General features: G+C 44.1%; 7 protein-coding genes across 7 annotated transcripts; 2 read left to right on the top strand and 5 right to left on the bottom strand.

The window, feature by feature from the left end:
* Positions 1–12: 12 nt before the first annotated feature.
* BDB00DRAFT_977268 (eukaryotic translation initiation factor 3 subunit 8 N-terminus-domain-containing protein) lies at positions 13–2784 on the bottom strand. Its single transcript, XM_053129935.1, has 4 exons — positions 2412–2784; positions 1859–2310; positions 1248–1757; positions 13–1184 (listed from the first exon to the last, which is right to left on the bottom strand). The coding sequence occupies exons 1-4, from the start codon at positions 2728–2730 to the stop codon at positions 96–98; spliced, it is 2370 nt and encodes a 789-aa protein (XP_052978421.1). The 5' UTR covers positions 2731–2784; the 3' UTR covers positions 13–95.
* Positions 2785–2854: 70 nt separating this feature from the next.
* Positions 2855–4826, top strand: BDB00DRAFT_454444 (uncharacterized protein). The gene is made up of 2 exons (XM_053117447.1): positions 2855–3663; positions 3730–4826. Exons 1-2 carry the CDS (start codon positions 2892–2894, stop codon positions 4677–4679), a joined length of 1722 nt encoding a protein of 573 aa, XP_052978420.1. The 5' UTR covers positions 2855–2891; the 3' UTR covers positions 4680–4826.
* Positions 4827–5102: 276 nt separating this feature from the next.
* On the top strand, positions 5103–7710 carry BDB00DRAFT_829393 (major facilitator superfamily domain-containing protein). The gene is made up of 10 exons (XM_053123943.1): positions 5103–5368; positions 5442–5525; positions 5605–5669; positions 5735–5892; positions 5955–6035; positions 6117–6144; positions 6227–6672; positions 6756–7047; positions 7129–7268; positions 7339–7710. The coding sequence occupies exons 1-10, from the start codon at positions 5172–5174 to the stop codon at positions 7531–7533; spliced, it is 1686 nt and encodes a 561-aa protein (XP_052978419.1). The 5' UTR covers positions 5103–5171; the 3' UTR covers positions 7534–7710.
* A 2823-nt stretch (positions 7711–10533) lies between these two features.
* On the bottom strand, positions 10534–11361 carry BDB00DRAFT_743278 (kinase-like domain-containing protein; the record flags this gene model as incomplete). The annotated part of the gene is made up of 1 exon (XM_053118492.1): positions 10534–11361. A coding segment is annotated over one exon (828 nt), but the record flags the coding sequence as incomplete, so codon positions are not given.
* A 1477-nt stretch (positions 11362–12838) lies between these two features.
* Positions 12839–14514, bottom strand: BDB00DRAFT_829392 (uncharacterized protein). The gene is made up of 2 exons (XM_053123942.1): positions 13934–14514; positions 12839–13842 (listed from the first exon to the last, which is right to left on the bottom strand). The coding sequence occupies exons 1-2, from the start codon at positions 14220–14222 to the stop codon at positions 13235–13237; spliced, it is 897 nt and encodes a 298-aa protein (XP_052978417.1). The 5' UTR covers positions 14223–14514; the 3' UTR covers positions 12839–13234.
* A 194-nt stretch (positions 14515–14708) lies between these two features.
* BDB00DRAFT_765836 (uncharacterized protein) lies at positions 14709–16732 on the bottom strand (the record flags this gene model as incomplete). The annotated part of the gene is made up of 9 exons (XM_053119547.1): positions 14709–14820; positions 14934–15042; positions 15115–15364; positions 15458–15550; positions 15700–15980; positions 16077–16151; positions 16224–16341; positions 16455–16567; positions 16690–16732. The coding sequence occupies 9 exons, from the start codon at positions 16730–16732 to the stop codon at positions 14709–14711; spliced, it is 1194 nt and encodes a 397-aa protein (XP_052978416.1).
* Positions 16733–17037: 305 nt separating this feature from the next.
* BDB00DRAFT_883539 (Metalloenzyme, LuxS/M16 peptidase-like protein) lies at positions 17038–19644 on the bottom strand (the record flags this gene model as incomplete). The annotated part of the gene is made up of 3 exons (XM_053128244.1): positions 17038–18393; positions 18473–18673; positions 19588–19644. 3 exons carry the CDS (start codon positions 19642–19644, stop codon positions 17038–17040), a joined length of 1614 nt encoding a protein of 537 aa, XP_052978415.1.
* Positions 19645–20137: the final 493 nt, after the last annotated feature.

Genomic DNA, 20137 nt, shown 5'->3' with positions numbered 1-20137 from the left:
TTAAAAAAATGGAAACTTTTTATTTTACTGCAAAAACGTTATACACAACAAGGCAGAGTGGTTGGTTGAGAGAAAGAGAGAAGAGCGATAATGAACTATTGCCGATCGCGGCCAGTGGTCAAGAGACGTTCATTCTGATCTACTAAGTTTGCAGCCTTTTCAGCGAACTGGAGTGACAAAACTTGGAGTCGCGAGGGCTCTACTCGGTGCAACACGACAGCCTGCGAAACCTGATCCAGCGAAGCCGATAATTCTTCGTTCCAGATGAGCTTTGCGACGATAGCCGACACTCGTGCTACTGGTAGATCGAACATATTTGCGAGTTGTGCGAGGCCAAGGGTTGAGTAGTAGGATGCGTAGGTAAACAGATATGTGCGGAGGCCTTCTTCCTGGATCTTGTGGACAAGCATATCCTTAATCTCCTGGGTCTCGGGCATCAGGTTCCAAATTTTGATAGCCAAAATGTAATCGCGGGCACGTTCCCACTCGCCGGATGCAAGTGCCTTGGCCGCGCTCATGATGTGATCTCTGGTGTTCTCGGGAGGACCAGCGAATGCCTGGCGCTCGTTGTAGTCGAGGAGTCGGCGGAAGGGACGGGAGATCGTTCGCTTGTTGTTGGGACCAGCTTGTGCTTGTGCGGGAATTTCGAGGAGCATGGAGCAAGTCAGGAATACGCATTCGAGGAGCTCAAGGTTAATGTGCATATGGAATGGAAGCTGACGTTGACGCTCAAGCTGCTCGAGTTCTGGCGTGGTCTGCTGACCGTATCGCTGTGCCTGGACGCCCTGTGCGAGCAACTCCTTTACTCGACCGGAGCCCTGGATCTCCTGCAAGCAGGCATGTGCCTCCTTAATCAAACCGTCGCGGAATGCGCACAGACCAATCTGGACCACTGTGCGGTTATACAAAATTTGTGTAGAAATGTCGGCTTGGTGGATAGACTCTTGCAAATGGGACATGAGCAACATGTCGCGGGCGGTGTGGAAATGCTTGTGAAGAGCATAGTGGTAGATGTGACATAACATTGCACGGGTGCGGAGGACTGACATGTTCTGCTTGTAGAGGTATGTGCACAGCTGGTGAACCAACTGTGAAGGCTCTTCGACAGTAATAACGTTCGATTTGATGTAATCGGGCAAAAGTGACTTGGAGATCTTTTCTGTCGACTGGATGACTTGGTTGGGCTAATACCGGTGAAAATGCTTAGTAAATCCACTTTCCCCTCCTTGTTGCTAAATCACTTTTACCTTATAGTACAAATGCTCTAATCGGCGGATGATGATTCTAGGCAAGTTTCCGAGCATGTTGTTTGTCTCAATGTATGCTTGTGCTCTCACCAAGACGGCATACAAGGCTGGCTCATCACGCAAGCGGTCGATGTAATCCGTGGTGTGAGGATCGATGCTCTGCAGCGACTTTGTGAATTCGTCATCCAAACGCTCGACTAAACTGATAATGGAGCCGCGAATGTAGATAGTTTGGCCCTTCTCAGGAACGATGTCTTTGTCATCATGATCAAGTTCGTCAGCATCCTCACGGACAACAAACGAGGTCTCCTTTTCCAGAATGCTGAGCAAAAGATTCACTTCGGTCTCAACCTTCTTCCAGACATCGACCTGCATATGCTCGGCCATGCTGAGGTTAACGTCGAAACGCGATGGGATAAGAGCCAAGAGAACGAGAATCTTTTGGAATGATGATTCGGCTGCTTCGAGAAGACGCTCGAGGGTGGTAATTTGCTCATCACGGTCAGTATTCTAGAATGAAAAAAGCATAAAAAGGGTCAGTCGTCAAATTACTGCCTTTTTTTCTAACATTTCTCTCATTTCTCTAAAACAACCGTTAAAATTTAAATTACCTTCTTGCCACGGCTCTCCATGACTTCACGCAACTTGACAAAGATGTTATCGGCCGTTATAGGAACAATCGTCTTTCCACCCTTTCCAACAGAAGTGAAACCATCCAATTCAGACTCATCGACAGTAGCAGTAGCAGTAGCAGCCTTGGGCTTCGAATCCTTTGGTGTAGGGCTCTCGGGCTTCTCTTCCTTCTCAGCCATGAATGCCTCAGGATCCTTCTTGTATTCGGCAATCTGTTGCTCGTACTGCTTAGTGATCTTTCGCATCTTTTGCTTCACGTTGGTCAATCCCTTTGACGCAGCGCCCTTCTTTTTGCCGCCAGCCTTTTCCTTGGGGGCTTCCTGCAACATATTCTCAATTTCGACAATAGTCTTGATATAGAATTTAGGAGTAGGGATCGCATCGAAACCGGACGTCGCCTTGTTTACGCTGGCGGTCAACTTGTCGAATTCTTTTCAACACGAAAACCACAAATCAATAAAAAACCGATTGAGTCTCCTGTAAATTTTTTTAACCGTAGAATTCTACACGTCATGTGTGGTTGACAATTACCAGACGAGATAAGATTCCAATCGTTGTTCTTTTGACCGTTTTCGATCGCCTTGAGAGAGCTGTTCATTTCATCAAGACGCTTGTCGAGAGCCGATTTCACCTGACGCTTACGACCGAATTCTTCATCGGATTCTTCGTCCGAGTCGCTTTCAGCACCTTTCAAAAATCGAGATTTTTTGGGCTGCTCTTCTTGGGCTTGTTCTTCTTCATCCGACTCTTCAGCCTCTGAGGACAATTCCTCATCTGAAATGAAAGACTCGTTATCAGAAGATTCTGAATCGCTTTCTGAATCAGACACCGAACGGAAGAATCGCGACATCGTTAAGGAGACCTTTTTTTTTTTTACAAAGGGTGGAGGGTTTGCTTGCTGTTGCTGGCTTTGCAGTGAAAAAATATAAAAAACTGCAAGTCACTTTTTGATCCTCCTTCCTGTTTTGGACATCAGCAGCACGACGCGTCTGTTGCTTGCTGCCTTTCATCATGCAAAAACGAGCCACTCCAGACACCGGCAACACACCAGCTATTGTTGGTCCACTAGCAAAACGACGAGCATACCATCCATGGATGGAACCATTTGAGCTAGGCAAGAAAGCCTTTGCTGAAGCAAAGTATAAAGAAGCCGTCGGTCACTTTTCGAACGCCATCAACCTCAACGACAGCAGCAACATAACGCTGATCGATTGCCGCGCAGCCGCGCATGAAAAGGATGGAAACCTTACCAAGGGATTGGAAGATGCATTAACAATGATCAAGGCTAGCCCAACACACTCTAAAGGGTACCTTCGAGCCGGAAAACTTTTCTCGCTCCAAGAACGTCTCCCAAAAGCTGTCGCAGTTTACGATCGCGCGTTAAAGACAGTTGCAAAAACAGATCCACGCTATACCCAGTTGACCGAAATGAAAAAGGCAGTACAGAAGCAGCTCAAGAAGCAAAAGCAACAGCGAATCGACTTTGTTAAAGTACTGCCATTCGATATAATCGAGCATATTTTCGAGCTGCTCTCCTTTGAACGGCGGATACAATGCATGGCTGTCTCCCGTTCCTGGCGCACGCTGCTAAAGGGCTGGTCTGGTATGTGGCGAGAAATCGACTTTAGCTCGTCCAAGCTATCGGCACATGCGATGAAACAGTACATGTCTTATGTCAACGGCCGCTACATGCGCAAATTTACGATGGCTGGAAACCGTAACCGATCAAACAAAATGCTGCAACTATTGATAGACCGTGATTGTCACTATGTTGAATGCCTTCGTAAGTTCATATTCATTTTCAGTATTAACTGCAAATATGATTGATTACCCTTTAAACAAACTTTAGGATTTATCGAGTGCGACCTGCAACTTGATTTGCTTTTACGCACTCTGCGGCTTATGGGAAGGCATTTAAGGTTTTTGCAGCTGACGGATACGGGCATCCCATTATCAACACTTTCGGAAGTTCTCGAGATCTGTCCAACGATCTCTCGAATAGTATACCAGGACGAGACACCTTCAGACTTACAAATCAAGAAAGCGCTTGCTCTCACGCACATAGAATTATCGTTTACAAGCAGCCGATCCATTGACTTTGCAACTCTGAAAAACCTACTTGTACACTGTCCACATCTGACACATCTTGCGCTTTATCCCCCGTACGGCGATGCTGTATTCTCGTTGGCATGGCAGTCGTGTCCTCAGTTGACCAGTTTCCGTTACCAGCAGCATCATGCCGGCTGGGATGACATGGCAGCATCAGCAACAGCAGCACCAAAGAAACGTGGAATCTCCGAACTAGGATTTCCCACGTTCTGTGAGATTAGCGACGACACTGTAGCATCTGCCATTCAAACGAACCACAATACTTTGGAGATCCTTGACATACGTGGTTGTGCACGACTAACCTCGCAAATAACGGAACGACTTTCTGCTGTCGGCGCACCACAGCTACGTGAATTATATATAGAGAACTCAGCAGCATTCACCGAGGCCAGTTTGTGTGCTGTCTTGCAGAGTTGCACGGCTCTACAAGTGGTGCACCTCCAGTCCGTAGCCTCGGTGACAAACACAGTTCTTAAGGCATTAAGCGGAGCAACGATGCTGAGAAAAGTTAATATATCAAACTGTCCCAAAGTCACGGGTACTGGTTTGCGACAGCTGGTGGATAATGTGGATGGATTGCAACTACTAATGCTTAACAACTGCAATGCCATAAGCCAAGATGCAGTCAGTTATGCGCGCGACAAGTTGGGACGACATGGGGTTGAATGTAGATACAGCACGTATAGATAAACTGTTCACTACCGCCATGCTCCTCCACGATAAAGATGTAAATATGTAAAGCTTATCTGTCCGGAACTTGAAGAGCTAATTGAACCTTATCAAGGAAGTGTAAGCCCGCAAAAAAACCGTATAATAAAGACAATTTATCAACCCGCGGATCATAAATGGTGACACAGAGCCTGTGAAGACCATCTACGACCATCACAATGTCTTTTCTACAGAGTGAATATATCAGAGGAAAAACGCAAATTGAGGATTACACCTTCACAAACTCATATGTTGTTGCAGCATGTCTCCATGCAGCTATCATGATCAAGCCGTATGGAAATTTCGATCCGTTGTGTGATCTTTTGTTCCGGCAAATCTGTTTGCGGTCACTGGGACCATTTTTGGATGAATTTGCATCCGTCTGCCTCCGCTCTTGCGGATTTATCTTTCTTTGTTGAGAAAAAATAAATTAACCTTCTTTTTCTACAACTTTCTTGTTCCCGTTAGTATACCATGAGCAGTGGCAGTGGGGAGACTGCACCGTTGCTCAGCAACAGATCCGTGTCCAACAGAACCTATGTGGAGGATAATGACGACATCAGCGTCGTATCGTCAAGCTCGTCTTCGACCGAAAACAGCGCCAAAGCGAAAATGGACGACTTGGTATCCAAAAGACTGAACGGTGCCCATCTTTTTGTAATTCTCATAGGGTATGAAGAAAAATTGCACTAAACTTGAGCAAGTAGTAAGATAGGGCTACTAACTCTCTGGTTGGTTTGTCAGCTTATGGATAGGTGTATTCTTATCGTCGCTCGACTCGAGCATTGTCGCAACAATTTACCCAGAAATCGGCACACAGTTCAAGCAGTAAGGACCATCGCGGAGAAATGTTCAAAAAGTGAGCTGTGGTTTTGCAAGCTAACCGGGTGCGTGTTGTGTACTTTAGATCAAATCAAATTATCTGGGTTGCTACCGCTTACATGTTGAGCTATACTGCATTACAACCACTATGTAAATTATTCTTGTGACACCTTGGAGGAAAAGAGAGAGAGGCTGACAATTTATGTGACCTACAGATGGACGAATTTCGGATGCGTTTGGTCGTAAAAACGCTCTCGTGTTTGCCGCTTTAATTTTCTTCATTGGTTCCTTCTTCTGTGGAGCTGCCAACAGCTTGTGGACTTTGGTCATCGCACGCGGTGTGGCTGGCATTGGTGGTGGTGGTCTCAATACGGTAAATAAATATAGGAGTATCGTTTGCATATGTATGGGTGTAATTTTAACTTTTACGTACAGATGTCAGCAGTGATTACTTCGGATTTGGTATCATTGCGGGAAAGAGGCAAATTCCAGGGTTATGCAAACATTGCATATGGCGTAAGTAGTAGGACGAGGAAACGATGGCATTAGAAGCATGATACAATGATAGAAAGTACTAATACCTGGTTGTGTATCTAGTTGGGATCTGTTATCGGTGCCCCATTAGGTTATTACTGCCCTCTATTGTTTTTCTGCCTGATCCTAGATCATTTCACTTTAAGAATGCTCACACATTATTTTCTTGATAGGTGGCTTTATTACGGATACCATTGGCTGGCGCTATTGCTTCTATATCAATCTACCAATTCTTTTGATGACACTTTACGTATCCGTCGGAATCTTGACAAACTACAATTTGAAGGAACAGGAAGAAGAATCAACATTATGGGAACGGTTTAAGAAGATCGACTATGCAGGTGCCATTACTGTAGTGCTGTCTGTGGTTTGCTTTATGCTGGCAACTTCTTGGGGAGGCAACACGAAAGCCTGGTCTGATCCACTTGTTATTGGTACGCTGAGTGGAAGCGTTGTGTTTGCTATTGCATTCTGCATCATCGAAGCTAAAGTTGCCAAATTCCCTATCATGCCATGGCATATCGTGTCTAACCGAACGGCGTTCGCAAGTGCGCTAACGAACCTTTTCGGTATTACCTGCAGCTATGGAACGACCTTCACTACGCCCCTTTTCTTCCAGGTAATGACTCGTTTACACTCTATCATGTTACTCCAACATAAAGTCATTGATTCAATTAAATCCGCTCGATGCTCGGATAACAGGGTCTTTTGGGATATACCCCCTCACAAGCTGGCTTGTTCTTCATTCCCAAAGTCATTGCAATGTCTGCTGGTTCACTGACATCCGGTTTCTACATGTCACACACTGGTGAATATCGTCGGTACTTGTTGTGTGCATCCGCATTAGCACTTGTTTCCATGATTTGCTACTCGCAGTGGCAGCCAACAACGTCATATTACTTTATCATTCCAACTCTCATGATGGATGGCTTCGCATCTGGATCTATCATCACTTCGGCCTTGATTGCTATGTTATCATGCGTGGAGCAGCATGGTAAGCACACTTCTAATGCTTTCTTCTTAAAATGCTAGTTTTCTGGATCAATAATAACAATGCTCTGTGTTTGTTACATAGAAATGGCAACGATCACATCCATTTCGTATCTGTTCCGATCTGCTGGCGGCGTGATAGGTATCTCGGCAACGTCCGCTATTTTCCAAGGCGTTGTCAAACATATTCTTAGCGAAAAGATTACCGGTCCAGATGCAGACAAGGTATAGAGGGAGAAAAGCCTGAAATAATGTTTTGAATCTAGTAAAGCTAAACTTTTTTTCGGTCTGGTAGATTATCGACATTGCACGCAAATCAATGACCGACATCCGCCACCTTCTACCGGATGATGCTTTGGAAGTTGTGCTAGGAGCATACCAAACTGCTTTGAAAGGCTCATTCTTTTTCTGCGTTGTTGTATCCTTGTTAGGTTTTATTGCTTGCTCATTTATCAAGCAGAATCACCTTGAAAGCAAGGTTAGAAAATAGATCAGCAGTACCTTTTCGCTTTTTCATGCTTGCACTTGTATTGTATATACCTAGATAAAAGAATACACAATGTAGATTGTGTAATTATATGTTACAATATGTATGAACCACTTTCTTTCAATTTCTTCGATTTTTTTTTCGTATGGACACACACCTTTTTTATCTGCGGGATTCGGGTAGCAGCACCACAGTTTACATAAATGTATGTAGTTGATTTAAAGGAGTGAAAACTATGGTTATCTTCAGGTCATTCTCTGATTAGCGGAGAATACAGTAGTGTTCTTTGTCCTTTTGATAACAGTTTAGAAATTGAAGGACTATGTAGTTGTGAAACAGTCATAAGCGATAGAGGATGATGGAAAAGAAGGATCGTTAATGGAAAATTCTCGATGATAACTTCCAAAGTGATTAGGGCTCGGTTATGTTGCTTGTAGAGGGACCAGATGACGTTGCATTCAGCAGAACGGAATTGATTATCGAAAAGTTATCACTATGCAAGCAACATGTCAATTCATTAAACACCCCACCTGTAAGCTGACGATATTTGATTTTTGGTTACAAGATAACAGAACATCGACCGTATTCATTTAGGTTCTAATTCAACCATTCGTATACGTCTATATAATGGTGTAATAGGTGGCTTTACTCAATTGTTGTTTACATCGGCTTCAGTTTGCTCTTTACCAAACCCCAAAGACAGCACTGTAGTAGAATGTGTACTTGTTTGGGGCGTGTATGCTTTTCTAAGAAATTCAGTACGTATGGATGCAGTAAAAAATGATCAACGTATTGCAAACAATGAATTTAAATCGGCCTCAAAATGATGTCTTCGAAAGTCAAGGTTAACCCTGAGTAGCGTGTCTTATAGTTTGGTGCCCTATACAGTACTGAACCCTACAGTAGTGTCAAAAAGCGATTTATCACGAGCTCCTTTTTTTATAGGGTTCGATCCGTTGAACTTTGAGTTAAACGACCCATGGAATTGAAACATATGTACGCTCCTTTTAAGGAAATGGCAGGACCACACTTGTACGAAAAATCCCTACACAGGTTGGTACAAGCTGTACATATACAGTAAATGGTTGTATGAGTGTGATTTGTGATGGTAGTAGTTTAGGCATATTGTAAGCAGTTGTCCGATATGCATGTAATAAATCGTGGTGGAAATCTCGTTGTGCTATGTAGCTAACGGCAGTAAAACGTAAGGGTATGTACATAGCGATGATAGTAGAGATAACAATAGTCCATCAATTGCCGTCAGACCTTATAATGTGCAGCGGGATACACAATAGTACATAACTACACTACTACATTATATAAAAAAACATGTAAGCAACATCACTGGTCCTAAACTAAACATAATAATTAGCTATGGAACGACAAATCCGATTGATCTGGCTGCCCGGGGAAGATATGTACACACAACTTGTTTAGCTGCTGCAGAAAAAAATACGATTATCAGAAAAATGTACCACCTTCATCACATCATAAATCTAGGAAGGTTACATCATGACGCAGCATTCGTATTTTATAGGAAAATACCTAGTACTACTACAAATTACTAGCTTTACAGACGATGTACACGCGAATTAGCTATGAATAGAAAATAGGAGAAGCGATATGTACAGAGACAATTTAATGCAAAGCGATTCATGGAGAGCGCGCTTGCCATTATGAAAAAATGACGATTTGATAGATCGTCGACGTCACACGCGGTCATAATAGCTTGGGTGAGGGTTACTCAAATCGAACATTCTCTCAACCCTAAACCCAACAGACTTTAAAGTATGTATATGACACCGTTCTATATACCACAATTATATTGGAACTTCGTGCGTAGATGTAATAGTCTTTGAATGCGGATAATTATAGTGCATAATCACTGTATAAATAATAATTATTGTTATCATCAGAAGTGATAAATAAATCGACTTTATCATTAAAGAATTTGTGATGATATAAAAGACATTGATCATTTACGTACGTACGTTGACGATCAACAAACAATATGCCCCCAAATGCAACGTGGTCTACGATGTTTGTTCGCGATCGATTGAAATTCTAAAAAAAAAGATTGCTAAAAAAAGCAGAAGAGGGAATCTCCTGGAGGGTGAACAAGAAGAAGAAGAAGGATTGAAAAGGGGAGAAGGGAGGAATAGGAAAAAGAGAGAGAAAAAGACGAGGATGTTAGTGGACACAAAAGTTTCCGGAACGCAAATAGCGTTCAAATTACAGAGTAAAAAAGACCTTAAAGCATGTGTTGAACTTATCGTAAAGTAGTGGCAGCAATTACTTCGTAGCATTTTATTATTAACGATTAGAGCATGTAATTGTTTGATCTTAATATTATAAGAAGGAGCTAGTATCAATTGCTATTGATATCAAACACCAGATATTGTGTATAAAAACGAAAGTGTATAGGGTAGTGTAGTGTAAAGAAGAAGAAAAAAATGTATGTAATCAATTATAATCTTACAGAAGGGTGTATGTAAAGGAAAGGAGAAAAAGGAAAATCTAAGCATGATTATAAAGACGGTATCGTGAAAAGCCAAGATCGGCAGGAAAATCAATTTCCATTTTCTCGGTCAGCTGAATAGCAGCAGCGCGTGGCGTTGAGGGATATTCAGGTGACGAAGTCAGTGAAGAGACGGAGGAGCAAGGTGATGATGAGAAGCAAGGAGAGGGAGGAGTAGGGGGCAAGCGCGATGACGGTGGTGGATAAGGTGTTGTTGCTGGTACTTGTACCGAGCGAATGACTGTGTGTTTGGTGTTGAAGTTGTTATTTTTGGGTGCTGTGTCGGCAGCGACGCGCAAGGTACTTGGCTCGAATGTTGCTTGTGTGTCTTCTTCGTCGCTGAAGCCGTCAATGTAGTTGCAAAGGGTATACATGAGCGATCGAGTGTATTTCAAGGTGGCAGGTTGGGGAGACGCAACAGCGACAGGAGCTGGGACAGTTACAGGAGTATGTGGAACTTTGGCCGATGACGATGTGATATTATTGGCAGTGGTGAACGATCGCATGCGCGCAACGCGCAGATGCAATTCTGGAAGAGAAATACGACGAGCAGGATCCAAGCAAAAAATGCGCGACAAGAGCTCGTTCAATTCATCTGAGATGGAAGGCAAGATAGACTTAAAAAATCCACGGGGCTTCTTGACATAGGTGGAGAAGGTAGGATCTTTCATAGTTGCCTGGCGCCATGGGTTCCGACCAGCAGTAAGATTGACAAGAATGACACCCAAGCTCCAGATATCGTTCTGATAGGTGCTGTAGCCCTTGACACGCTCATTGTTCTTGACCAACTGACCTTGACACTCGGGCGAGAAGTAAAAGCTAGATCCACAGCCGAACTCGTTAGAGACGGATTGTGTGGTGGCCAGACCAAAGTCGGCGAGTCTGACTTGCATATTGGAAAACATCAGAACGTTTTCAGGTTTTAAGTCTCGGTGAGCAATGCCCACTTGATGGCAGTGGTGTACGGCGTCTAAGATCTGAAGGAAAATGTGCTTGATAGCTCGGTTGTTGCCAGCAATGCCTTGTTGTTGTGTGATCGCAGAGAATAAGTCGCCGCCAGATGCATATTCGAGAACGATATATGTTCGACCATTTTCGCGAACCACTTTTTCAAGTGTAAGCACATTTCCGTGACCTGATGCGCGTGCGTGAAGTTCGATTTCGTTTTCGGCTGAATCTGGTTTCGTGATGAGTTTTACTGCATATCGTCGGCTGGTGGGGACGTGGACGCCAAGGTAGACGATACCGTAGGCACCGACACCAAGCAGTGAAACAAGCTGAATAGATCGCCTGTCGATAAAAGTGTTCAAAAGGGATTTTGGATTAACTGGTGTGGTTGAGGCTGCAGTAGTTGGCGCCATTGTATAATAGTTGTTTTAATTATTTGATGTGTTTCATCTTTTTTTTTTGCGCTACAAGTGCCGATATATATACAGATTTTGACGTGTGAGTACCAGCTAAATTACCTTGGCTAGAAAAAGGAACACGGTCCGTGTAGAAGGAAGAGCCCCTTAGCGCGAAATAGTGAGATAGATAGAGTTAGAGTTAGAGAGAAAAATACATAGGAGCGGAAAGGTTTTCCCCTGCTCCCCTTAGCCTCCCTATTTCTTTACTACCAAAAGCGTCCACGCTCCTCCCGGCTTCTATGCAAATCTACTTATTGATGCACTTATATAGTGTCTATCGGTAACACCATGCAAACCATCATCATCATCATCATCATCATCATCGGCATTAAAACGGTAACACATAAGCCTGGTGTACACCACTGAGGACGAGTGGATGTAAAAATAAAACAAAGTATTATACGCAAAGTAGTGCTAGCTCGACGACGAGAGAAACCCCCCCCTTTTAACGTCCTCCGAGGTATAATCCTGGGAACCACGCGGCTGATAAGCACCACCCAAGTCACTTTTTACGGTAGGAATTATGGACTGAAGTGCATACACGCACAAACAAACCGGCCAAGTAGTCGAAGCATACATGTGCTGCAGGGGGTGAAAAAAATAAGGTGCCCAGTATGGATTGTAACGGCTTAGTTTCTCCCACTCTCTCTTATTCTTTATGCCCTTTTCGCTGTTGCTGCTACTACTGCTCTTCCTATTTTTCCCCGCTTTTCCCTTGTCCAACCCCTTGACCTCCTTTCACTTCCTCTTTTTCTCTTCTTTCTGGTTTCCCAGGCAATCCATTCAATTTCGCGTAAATAGAATAACCGTTGGTATCCTCCTATCACATTCACCGTGCTTCATTTATGGCGACTTCTTTTTAACTGGAGCATAATCTCCCATTCGGTTATGGACCAAGGGAGAGGAAAGAAGGGGGACAGAGGGGGAATCTTTTTGCACTAGGAGCAAAAAGAAGCTTGTGAGATACGATGTCTTTTTTCTGTGTGTGTGTGTGTGTGCGTGTGTGTGGCGAGAACTCATCAATTCACGTTCTATCAAAATGAAGGGGGTTGGTTATACGCTAGCCAGCTTTTTCTTCACATACTGTAGACGAGTTCATTTGCTCCTTGCCTAACTTGAACCGGCACCTTTTTGTTTGAGAGAGTTAACTCTATCAGCGACTTGCAAACACGTTTTGGTTTTCTGCAGAAACGTGAAGGTATAAGTAATATATGGATATTAAAATGTAGGATCCTGGTTTGCCCGGGAAAAATAAAGGAAGACAGACGGAAGTCTGGCAGCTTTGTTATAAAAAACTTGATTTGCCTCTCTTCGCAGATCAATCTGGGGTAGCAAAAAGTATCCAATAGTAATAGATAGTAGTTGGAAAACGCCTCAACTTGTTAGATATTACATACATCTTCCTTAAAAATTTGGCGTTTTTCTTCACGATGTACAAGTGGGTTAATTAAGGCTGCAGATCTACTAAGTCGGTGTAGTGAGTATGTGCGCTGCATTCAATAAGTTCATATGTGCATGAACCTTGTTAAACAGTAATCCGAGCTGTGTGCACGACTTCATAGTCCCTTGCAGCAAAAACAAAACTGGTAAGCGCAGTATTGTCTGTTGATAACCTTAATGAGAAGCGCTCAGCGGGCAGAACAATACCATCACGCTTATTTTGACTATTATTATTTATTTCTTCACCCTATTTCATCAGTCCTAAGGGCAAAGCGAGTGTGGGACAGAGAAATGAGGTGTTCGGGCCCTCTTTTCCATTTTTTTCCAGATGCAAAAAATTCTAATCCTCAATCTCGCCGTCTTCCAGAACACTGCTCTTTCCTACGGGCGCTGCTGCTTCCTCTTCTTCCTGTGCCTCTGGAACAACCTGGGATGATGTGTCCGTTTTGGGAGAAGTTGGCGTGGGATGAAGGGGTGCAATGACCGTGGATGCTACTGCTGAGGCAACTGCAGCCGCAACTGCCTCAGATTGTTGTTGTTCCTGTGGTTGCTGTTGCTGCTCCTGTTGATCTGGCTCTCGTTCAGGTTTTTGTTGCGCCTGTTCTTGCGGTTGTTGCTGCTGCTGCCGTGATGGACCAGGAGAAACAGATTTCCCGGAAGAAATGACCTCGCCCTCTTCTTCACTTTCCATAGCTGTTCCAGCATTATTCTTTTTGTGAGAGGAAGTCTGTGCGGGGGTGTTCCCTTCCCCCGTCGCTTCTCCTGATGCTTGTGCCGTTATTGATGATGAGGATGCTTGTGCTTCTTGATCTTTCTCTGATTGCTCGTTTGTTTGTTCTGCGGGTCCCGGTGCTGGTGCTTCGTGATCTTTTTCAGATTGCCCTGTAGTTTGTTCTGCTGGTGCTTCTGCTATCGTTACTTCTGGTGCTGGTGGTGCTTGTGCTGTTACTACTGCACTCGATTAATTTTTCTTGCATGTCTTTGCATGAACAAGGAAAGCAGCCCTTTCCTCTTCACTCTCTTCGTTTACTCCACTTACCAGGCTCTATTTCCTCTTTCATGCTTGTGTCCGAGTCTGCATTTGCCCCTAACGCTTCTTCTTGTCTTTCCTCTCTATCATGAGGCGCCGTATCATTAATATTGCTATTGTTATTGTTATTACTGCTACTTTCGTGGGGTTCTTCCTTGACTTTATGGGCGAGTAAAGTCTCCTCAATCTGCTGTTCTTCTTCTTGGGTCATTTCCACCCCTTCCATTCGATCTTCAACACTTGACGATGAAGCGCGTGTGTGATCAATGCTGTTTGTTTTGCTTCCACCACCATTCATTCGGTTGCCGTCGCTTTCGTCGCCGTCATAATTTTCGTAATCAACACGACCGTAGTTTTGATAATGTCGACTACTTAAGTTTTGTACGGTGCCTTGTGCTTCACCCTCGTCGGAATCGTAGAATTCATTATCGGGTACGATGCGTCTATCCCAGAAAGATTCTGCATAATCATGAGTTTCAGGACCCTAAAATGGTGAAGTTTCAAAGGGATGCGGAGGGGATCCGGGAGATAAAAAACGAGTAAAGAGGAAAAGGGAGTATAAACAAGTAAAAAGGAAAAGGGTGGGGGGGGGGTGGGGGAAAGGAAGAAGGGTAGGAAAACTTCTATCATCAAGCTTATACTTACGGGGATAGCGGTCATCGGCATCTTCTTCATCCTCATCGTCCGATGCATATTGGTCACCAGGGACATCTATATTTGTTACATATGATAATGATATGATGATCGTTTGTATGATATTAGTTATGACGATGCATGCACTCATCTATACTCCATAACCTTTGATTATGATACGTGCACATACAAACACAAACTTACCTTGCATCTGGACACTAGGAGCAAACATCGTCCTTGAAAGATTCTCGAACACTTGTACCCTAGATTCTCAAATGATAGTTTAGCAATCGAGAATAAAATATTGCACACAAACAAAAAAGGGGGGACGATGATGCTGTATGTGCGCACGATCGACATGTATTGAAGCACCTACTTTATCTTTTCCAGGTAATCTTGGGTGTTCATGTTCTCCATATTGCTTGGGCGCACGTCCAATCTGTAATCGGGGCCAAAATACTCATAGTAGTCGTTGTACGGCATTTCTAATCCGATAGACATGTCAGTGCACAAGACACATAGCTTATATGATGACTTGATATGGTGCTTATTATTACCTGGTCCAATATCTTCGCCTACTACAACACCGGTTTCATATGCCCATGCTCTTGCAACGTTGCGCATTGTGTAGCCTCCTCCACCAAGCACAAGAGTAGGATAATTGAACTTCTTCACAAATTCTACGCAATTGGCGTGCCCCTTCATCGACAGGTTGAAGCAACCCAACTTATCACCACTTAGCGAGTCACCACCACATTGTAGAACGATAGCAGATGGCTGGTACCATTCAACCACTTTTTCAATTGTCTATCCAAATGTTTCGGTTAGTAAAGACACATCTTTTTCCCTACTGATCTTTATTCATCGTATGAAATAATCAAGAACAGCCAAAGTATTTACCGGCTCAAAAACAGATTTGTAGCTTTCGTCATCGATTCCGTCGCGTAGTGGGAAGTTTACGCTATAGTATTTTCCTCGGCCAGCTCCCACGTCCTACATCACCAACATTAGTGCATTCATTCCCCTCGATATGACGAGGCCTTCCTTTTTCTTTTTCTTCCTCTTTCCTCCTTGTTCATTCCCTTATTTCCTTTCTTCCTTTCTTTTCTATCCTTTCTCCTAAAGACAAAAAGATCACTGACCTTGAGTTCACCCGTGCCAGGGAAAAACTCGCCGTATTTGTGGAAACTAACGGTCATGACACGATCGGTAGTGTAGAAGGCTTCTTCCACACCATCACCATGATGCACGTCAATGTCGATGTACAACACACGGGCATAGTATCGTAATAATTCCAAAATGCCAAGCACGATATCATTTACATAACAGAATCCGGATGCCTCTGCCTTCTTTGCGTGGTGCAAACCGCCAGCCCAATTGATGGCAATGTCACACAAGCCGCGGTTCAGTCGTGCAGCGCCCTCTACATTATTAATTTAAGCAACATTCGTCAAAAGGGATCCATTATCACTACACTATGCCATTGTGTTTTATCCGCAAATATAAAAATATCAAATACCCATAGATCCACCAGCACTGAGTCCACAGTATTCAAACAATCCTTCGAAAACAGGGCAATCGTCTCCTACATTAACTATAAAAGGTAATATCAGCAGCAATCCAACAGTATATCAGATGAACAGGTGTAGAAAATGTATATACACACATTTTGCTTGTTCTTTAGGATATTGTTCCATGTTTTCAGGCGTGACACGCGATAGAAAGTCAATGTAGTCGTCCGTATGGAATTGAGTCATCTCCCACTTGTTGGCAGGTTTGGCGCGCTACATAGTACCGGACACGAAAAAAAACAACAACGATTGATCGTCAGCTCCTTTCCCCTTACGCTTTCTCGCCCTGTTCTCCCTTCATTAACGCGCGTTTCCTATATACTCACATAGATCTCCATCTTTTTATAAAGGCCATAATTCATTACAAGCCCGTGACACATTCGAATGCGGTGGGGTTTCATGGGATGGCCAGGTCCATAATGGTAGTTTCCAACATTGGCTAAATTGTTATTATCAATATAATATTACACCGCAATAGTCATTGTTGTCAATAAAACGGTTCATAAAGAGACAAAAGCTGCGAGTTCCGCAAAAACGATTCTGCACGCGTTTCAAATTTACCGTCATAAAAATAGCAAACTCGTTTCTTCTGCTCAAGTGACATTTTGTGGGATTTTAAAGGGGAGGTGGAGAGTGATTCGTGCAGAGAAGGGAGGTGCAGAGCAGACTAAAACGATCTGGTTGAGCGCTGGTTCAAATGCTACAAATGGCGGACACGAATAATACAGAGGGAGGAGACAAGAAGCGAAGGCTTCTGACCAAAAAGAGTCTATAATTTTTCTTCGATCGATAAGGGAGAGTATATGTACAAGAAAATTGTGAGAGAAAGAAGCCGTGTGCGTTTAAATGAAAGGGTTTTTGGACATTGAACAAGGTATTATTATAAGCTAAACTACCTTTTTCTTTCTTTTACTGTTGTCCTGAGCCCAATCCGTATTTCTCAACCACACGGTTCACATCCGTAAGGCCACGAAGATGGCCCTGGACAACAACAGTGGCTTTACCAGACCCACCGCTTGTTACGCCTACAGCACCGCGCACAATCCGGGAAGCAACCCGCTGGAGTTCAGGGACATCCACACGATCGATATGTTCCAGCATTTCATCGATACCGGTCTTCTTGCCATGAACTTGCACCTGTCGTCCCAAATCCTCGAGCTGCACCATGCGGCTCTCCAAATTCATCAACAACGAGCTCTTGAGCTGGTTCTTGGCACGGCTCAGCTCTTGCGCGTTTACAGCTAAATGTGCCATAACGTCACTGCGCGATACAAGGTCCAACTCTCGGCAGATGACCTCTAGCAAGGCATTTGCATATTCAGGTCGACATGAGCCGGCGATACCGAACAGACCCGAGTCGGTGTAGCAATGATTGAATGCCTGGCACGACTCGACCCAATAATGTTGGTTCAGGACATTCGTAAAGAGACGAGAGTACATGCCCTTGCCGGGACCACCAGCAGAGAAGGAGCCACCACCACCAAGGAGGATCTGGAGCGTTGCCAAAGAGTAAATGTCTGAATCGTTTATGGAAAGACCTTCAAATGCAACGTAGACATGCGTCAAGGGTGCTGCTTCCAAGCCGACATCCAAGAAAGTGTTGCCGCCGGTATAGTGGGCTGGTTGCGTAGCCATATCGTATACGTTGCTAGGCTCTTTCTGTTGCTTGGACGACGACGAAGAAAAGAGCGACTTGACAATCGATGGCTTGTCTGAAGGATCCGTAGATGTGGCGGCTGCTGCCTGACGACGAAGTGCTTCAGCATGTGTCTCAACAGAATCCAACAGAGGTTCCTGGGATTTAGCAAGATGACCAAAGTACTTGTTGGCCAATCGTACAACCTGATCGTGTTCAGCACCACATGCAGCAATCACCATACGCTCAGGGCGGTACCAATCCTTCATATAGCCCTTGATCAGTTCGGACGACATGGATTCAAGGTTTTCAGGAGGACACAAGAGCGGATTGCCAAGCGTGTTACCTTGGTAAGCGACCGTGTGCAAGATCTCGGGCAAGATCATTTCAGGCTTGGACCAGATCTCCTCAATCTCGTACATGGCTGTCATGCGTTGCTCGTCTACTTCGTCAGGCGCGATCGTTGGATTGCATACCACGTCTGAGAAAAGTGATACGACGCGTTCGAGATCTTGTGAGAAAATGGCCGATTGATACATTATACATTCACGCGATGACGAGCACATGATATTGCCACCCAACGATTCTAGTTCTTCTACAACTTGGTCTGCACTTCGGTTGGCCGTGCTCTGTTTAATTATAATTATGCACTCATTATTAATATTTTTCTTTTGATTATTGCTATTAGCCTCTTATGCGTTTCTTTACCTTGAAAGCTAAACGGTCCAAGATATGGCTCACACCACGGTACTTTGCAGTTTCGTATCGGCTGCCTGCGTCGACATATACACCCACCGCGCCGAAATGTCCCGGTGTACTTTCGGAAGCGACCCGAATGCCATTAGGCAAAGTAGTAATTTTGCAAAGACCGGGGGACGATTTTGAATATTCTTGCACAATGGTGGGAAACTAACGGATAAATAATCAAGTTAATTTAAATCAAACATGCCACCAGAAGAGCGTGTCTATTGGCAGTAGTGACGGGTTGTTATTGTGTTTTGTTGCATTGGGGTAGTAGAGGAGGAGAGAGTGTTATGTAGAAAGAGCGATTTTTCAAGGCGAACCTCATTTGCTGGCTTGCTGACTGTTGCCTCTCCACGTTTGATTATACTGTCTCGGGCAGCATGTTGTTGTCGAAGAAGGGGAGTTAACAGCTTGCCTCGCTGAAAGAGTCTGGACGCCATGGTATGAGTACGTATGTGAGCAGAAAAGAACTTGTGTACAATGTAGCCCGTCTCGGCTCCAAGCAAAAAGCGGAGTAACGGTACGTCCGCCAGCCTGTAGTCGACCACCAACAAGGCGACGCGCTTTTTACACTGCACTCTCTCCATCTTCAACACACACAAAAAAAATGAACAAACTCGGGTCACTGTTGCTGGTCATCGGCACCATTGTTTGCTTGCTCAAATCAGCCTCGGCCATTAGCATTGATATTCCAGCCCATGGTCAACAATGCTTCTTTGAGGATCTTGCCATTGGCGACAAGATGACTGTTACCTTCCAGGTACTTGACAAAAACTACGACGAAACATAAATGCAAAGCATTCGCAACACCTGTCTCTTGAGCAAAGTACATTAACAATAATGCCCATGTATTCTTTTTGTTAGGTCGGCGAAGGCGGAAATCTCGATATTGATTTTCTGGTAACTATACACCGATAGAAAGCAAGAGAAGCCTTAGAACTATTAAGTAACGCTCGCATATTTTCATGTGCGACATATAAAAGATCTCGGATCCTCAAGGACGCTTGATCAAGAGCGGCGCACGAGAATCGACGGGCACACATGTGATTGAAGCAGCTATTGCCGGCAAGCACACCTACTGCTTTGGCAACCAGATGTCCTCGGTTACTGCCAAGTCTGTCAACTTTAACGTTCATGATATGCAAAAGATTGAAAACAATGCCAAGGGTAATTAATATGCGTGAGCTGTATAATACGGATATACGCACAATGATGTATATTGACGTATTATGTCCTTCTTTTAGAGGATATTGATCCAATTGAGCGCGAGATCCGTGAGTTGGCCGACAGTATTTTTGCCATCAAGGCCGAACAAGAGTACATCGTCGTTCGCGAGCGACAGCACCGTGACAGTAAGTTCTCTCTCCCTCTGAAAGGCGATACGGAACTGAATTGGTGGAAGCTAATGCAATCGTGTCTTTATAGCTGCTGAAAGCACCAACGCACGTGTAAAATGGTGGTCTTTGGGCCAACTGGCATTGCTGGCTGCCGTCTGTTTCTGGCAGGTGGTCTACTTGAAACGCTTCTTTGAGGTCAAGCGTGTGGTATAAGAAAAGGCAATATTGTATAAAGATCACAGAAACAAAAAGAAGAGGAATATTCTTTGATATCAGACTATTACCAGTGTTA

Source organism: Zychaea mexicana, assembly GCF_025766255.1.
Source record: "Zychaea mexicana strain RSA 1403 chromosome Unknown BDB00scaffold_50, whole genome shotgun sequence".
NCBI lineage: Eukaryota > Fungi > Mucoromycota > Mucoromycetes > Mucorales > Lichtheimiaceae > Zychaea > Zychaea mexicana.
Note: the sequence above shows the minus strand (reverse complement) of the source record. Positions and strands in the feature narration are given on the sequence as shown.

Coding starts and splice junctions, on each gene's coding strand:
- BDB00DRAFT_454444 (XM_053117447.1), top strand. CDS start 2,892: ATGCAAAAACGAGCCACTCCAGACACCGGCAACACACCAGCTATTGTT. Junction 3,664..3,729: donor TCACTATGTTGAATGCCTTC/GTAAGTTCATAT, acceptor AACAAACTTTAG/GATTTATCGAGTGCGACCTG.
- BDB00DRAFT_829392 (XM_053123942.1), bottom strand. CDS start 14,222: ATGAATGGTGGTGGAAGCAAAACAAACAGCATTGATCACACACGCGCT. Junction 13,843..13,933: donor GAAAGAGGAAATAGAGCCTG/GTAAGTGGAGTA, acceptor CGAGTGCAGTAG/TAACAGCACAAGCACCACCA.
- BDB00DRAFT_977268 (XM_053129935.1), bottom strand. CDS start 2,730: ATGTCGCGATTCTTCCGTTCGGTGTCTGATTCAGAAAGCGATTCAGAA. Junction 1,758..1,858: donor TGGAGAGCCGTGGCAAGAAG/GTAATTTAAATT, acceptor TTTTCATTCTAG/AATACTGACCGTGATGAGCA. Junction 1,185..1,247: donor TAGAGCATTTGTACTATAAG/GTAAAAGTGATT, acceptor CACCGGTATTAG/CCCAACCAAGTCATCCAGTC.
- BDB00DRAFT_829393 (XM_053123943.1), top strand. CDS start 5,172: ATGAGCAGTGGCAGTGGGGAGACTGCACCGTTGCTCAGCAACAGATCC. Junction 5,893..5,954: donor GTGGTGGTGGTCTCAATACG/GTAAATAAATAT, acceptor TTTTACGTACAG/ATGTCAGCAGTGATTACTTC. Junction 6,036..6,116: donor ATGCAAACATTGCATATGGC/GTAAGTAGTAGG, acceptor TTGTGTATCTAG/TTGGGATCTGTTATCGGTGC.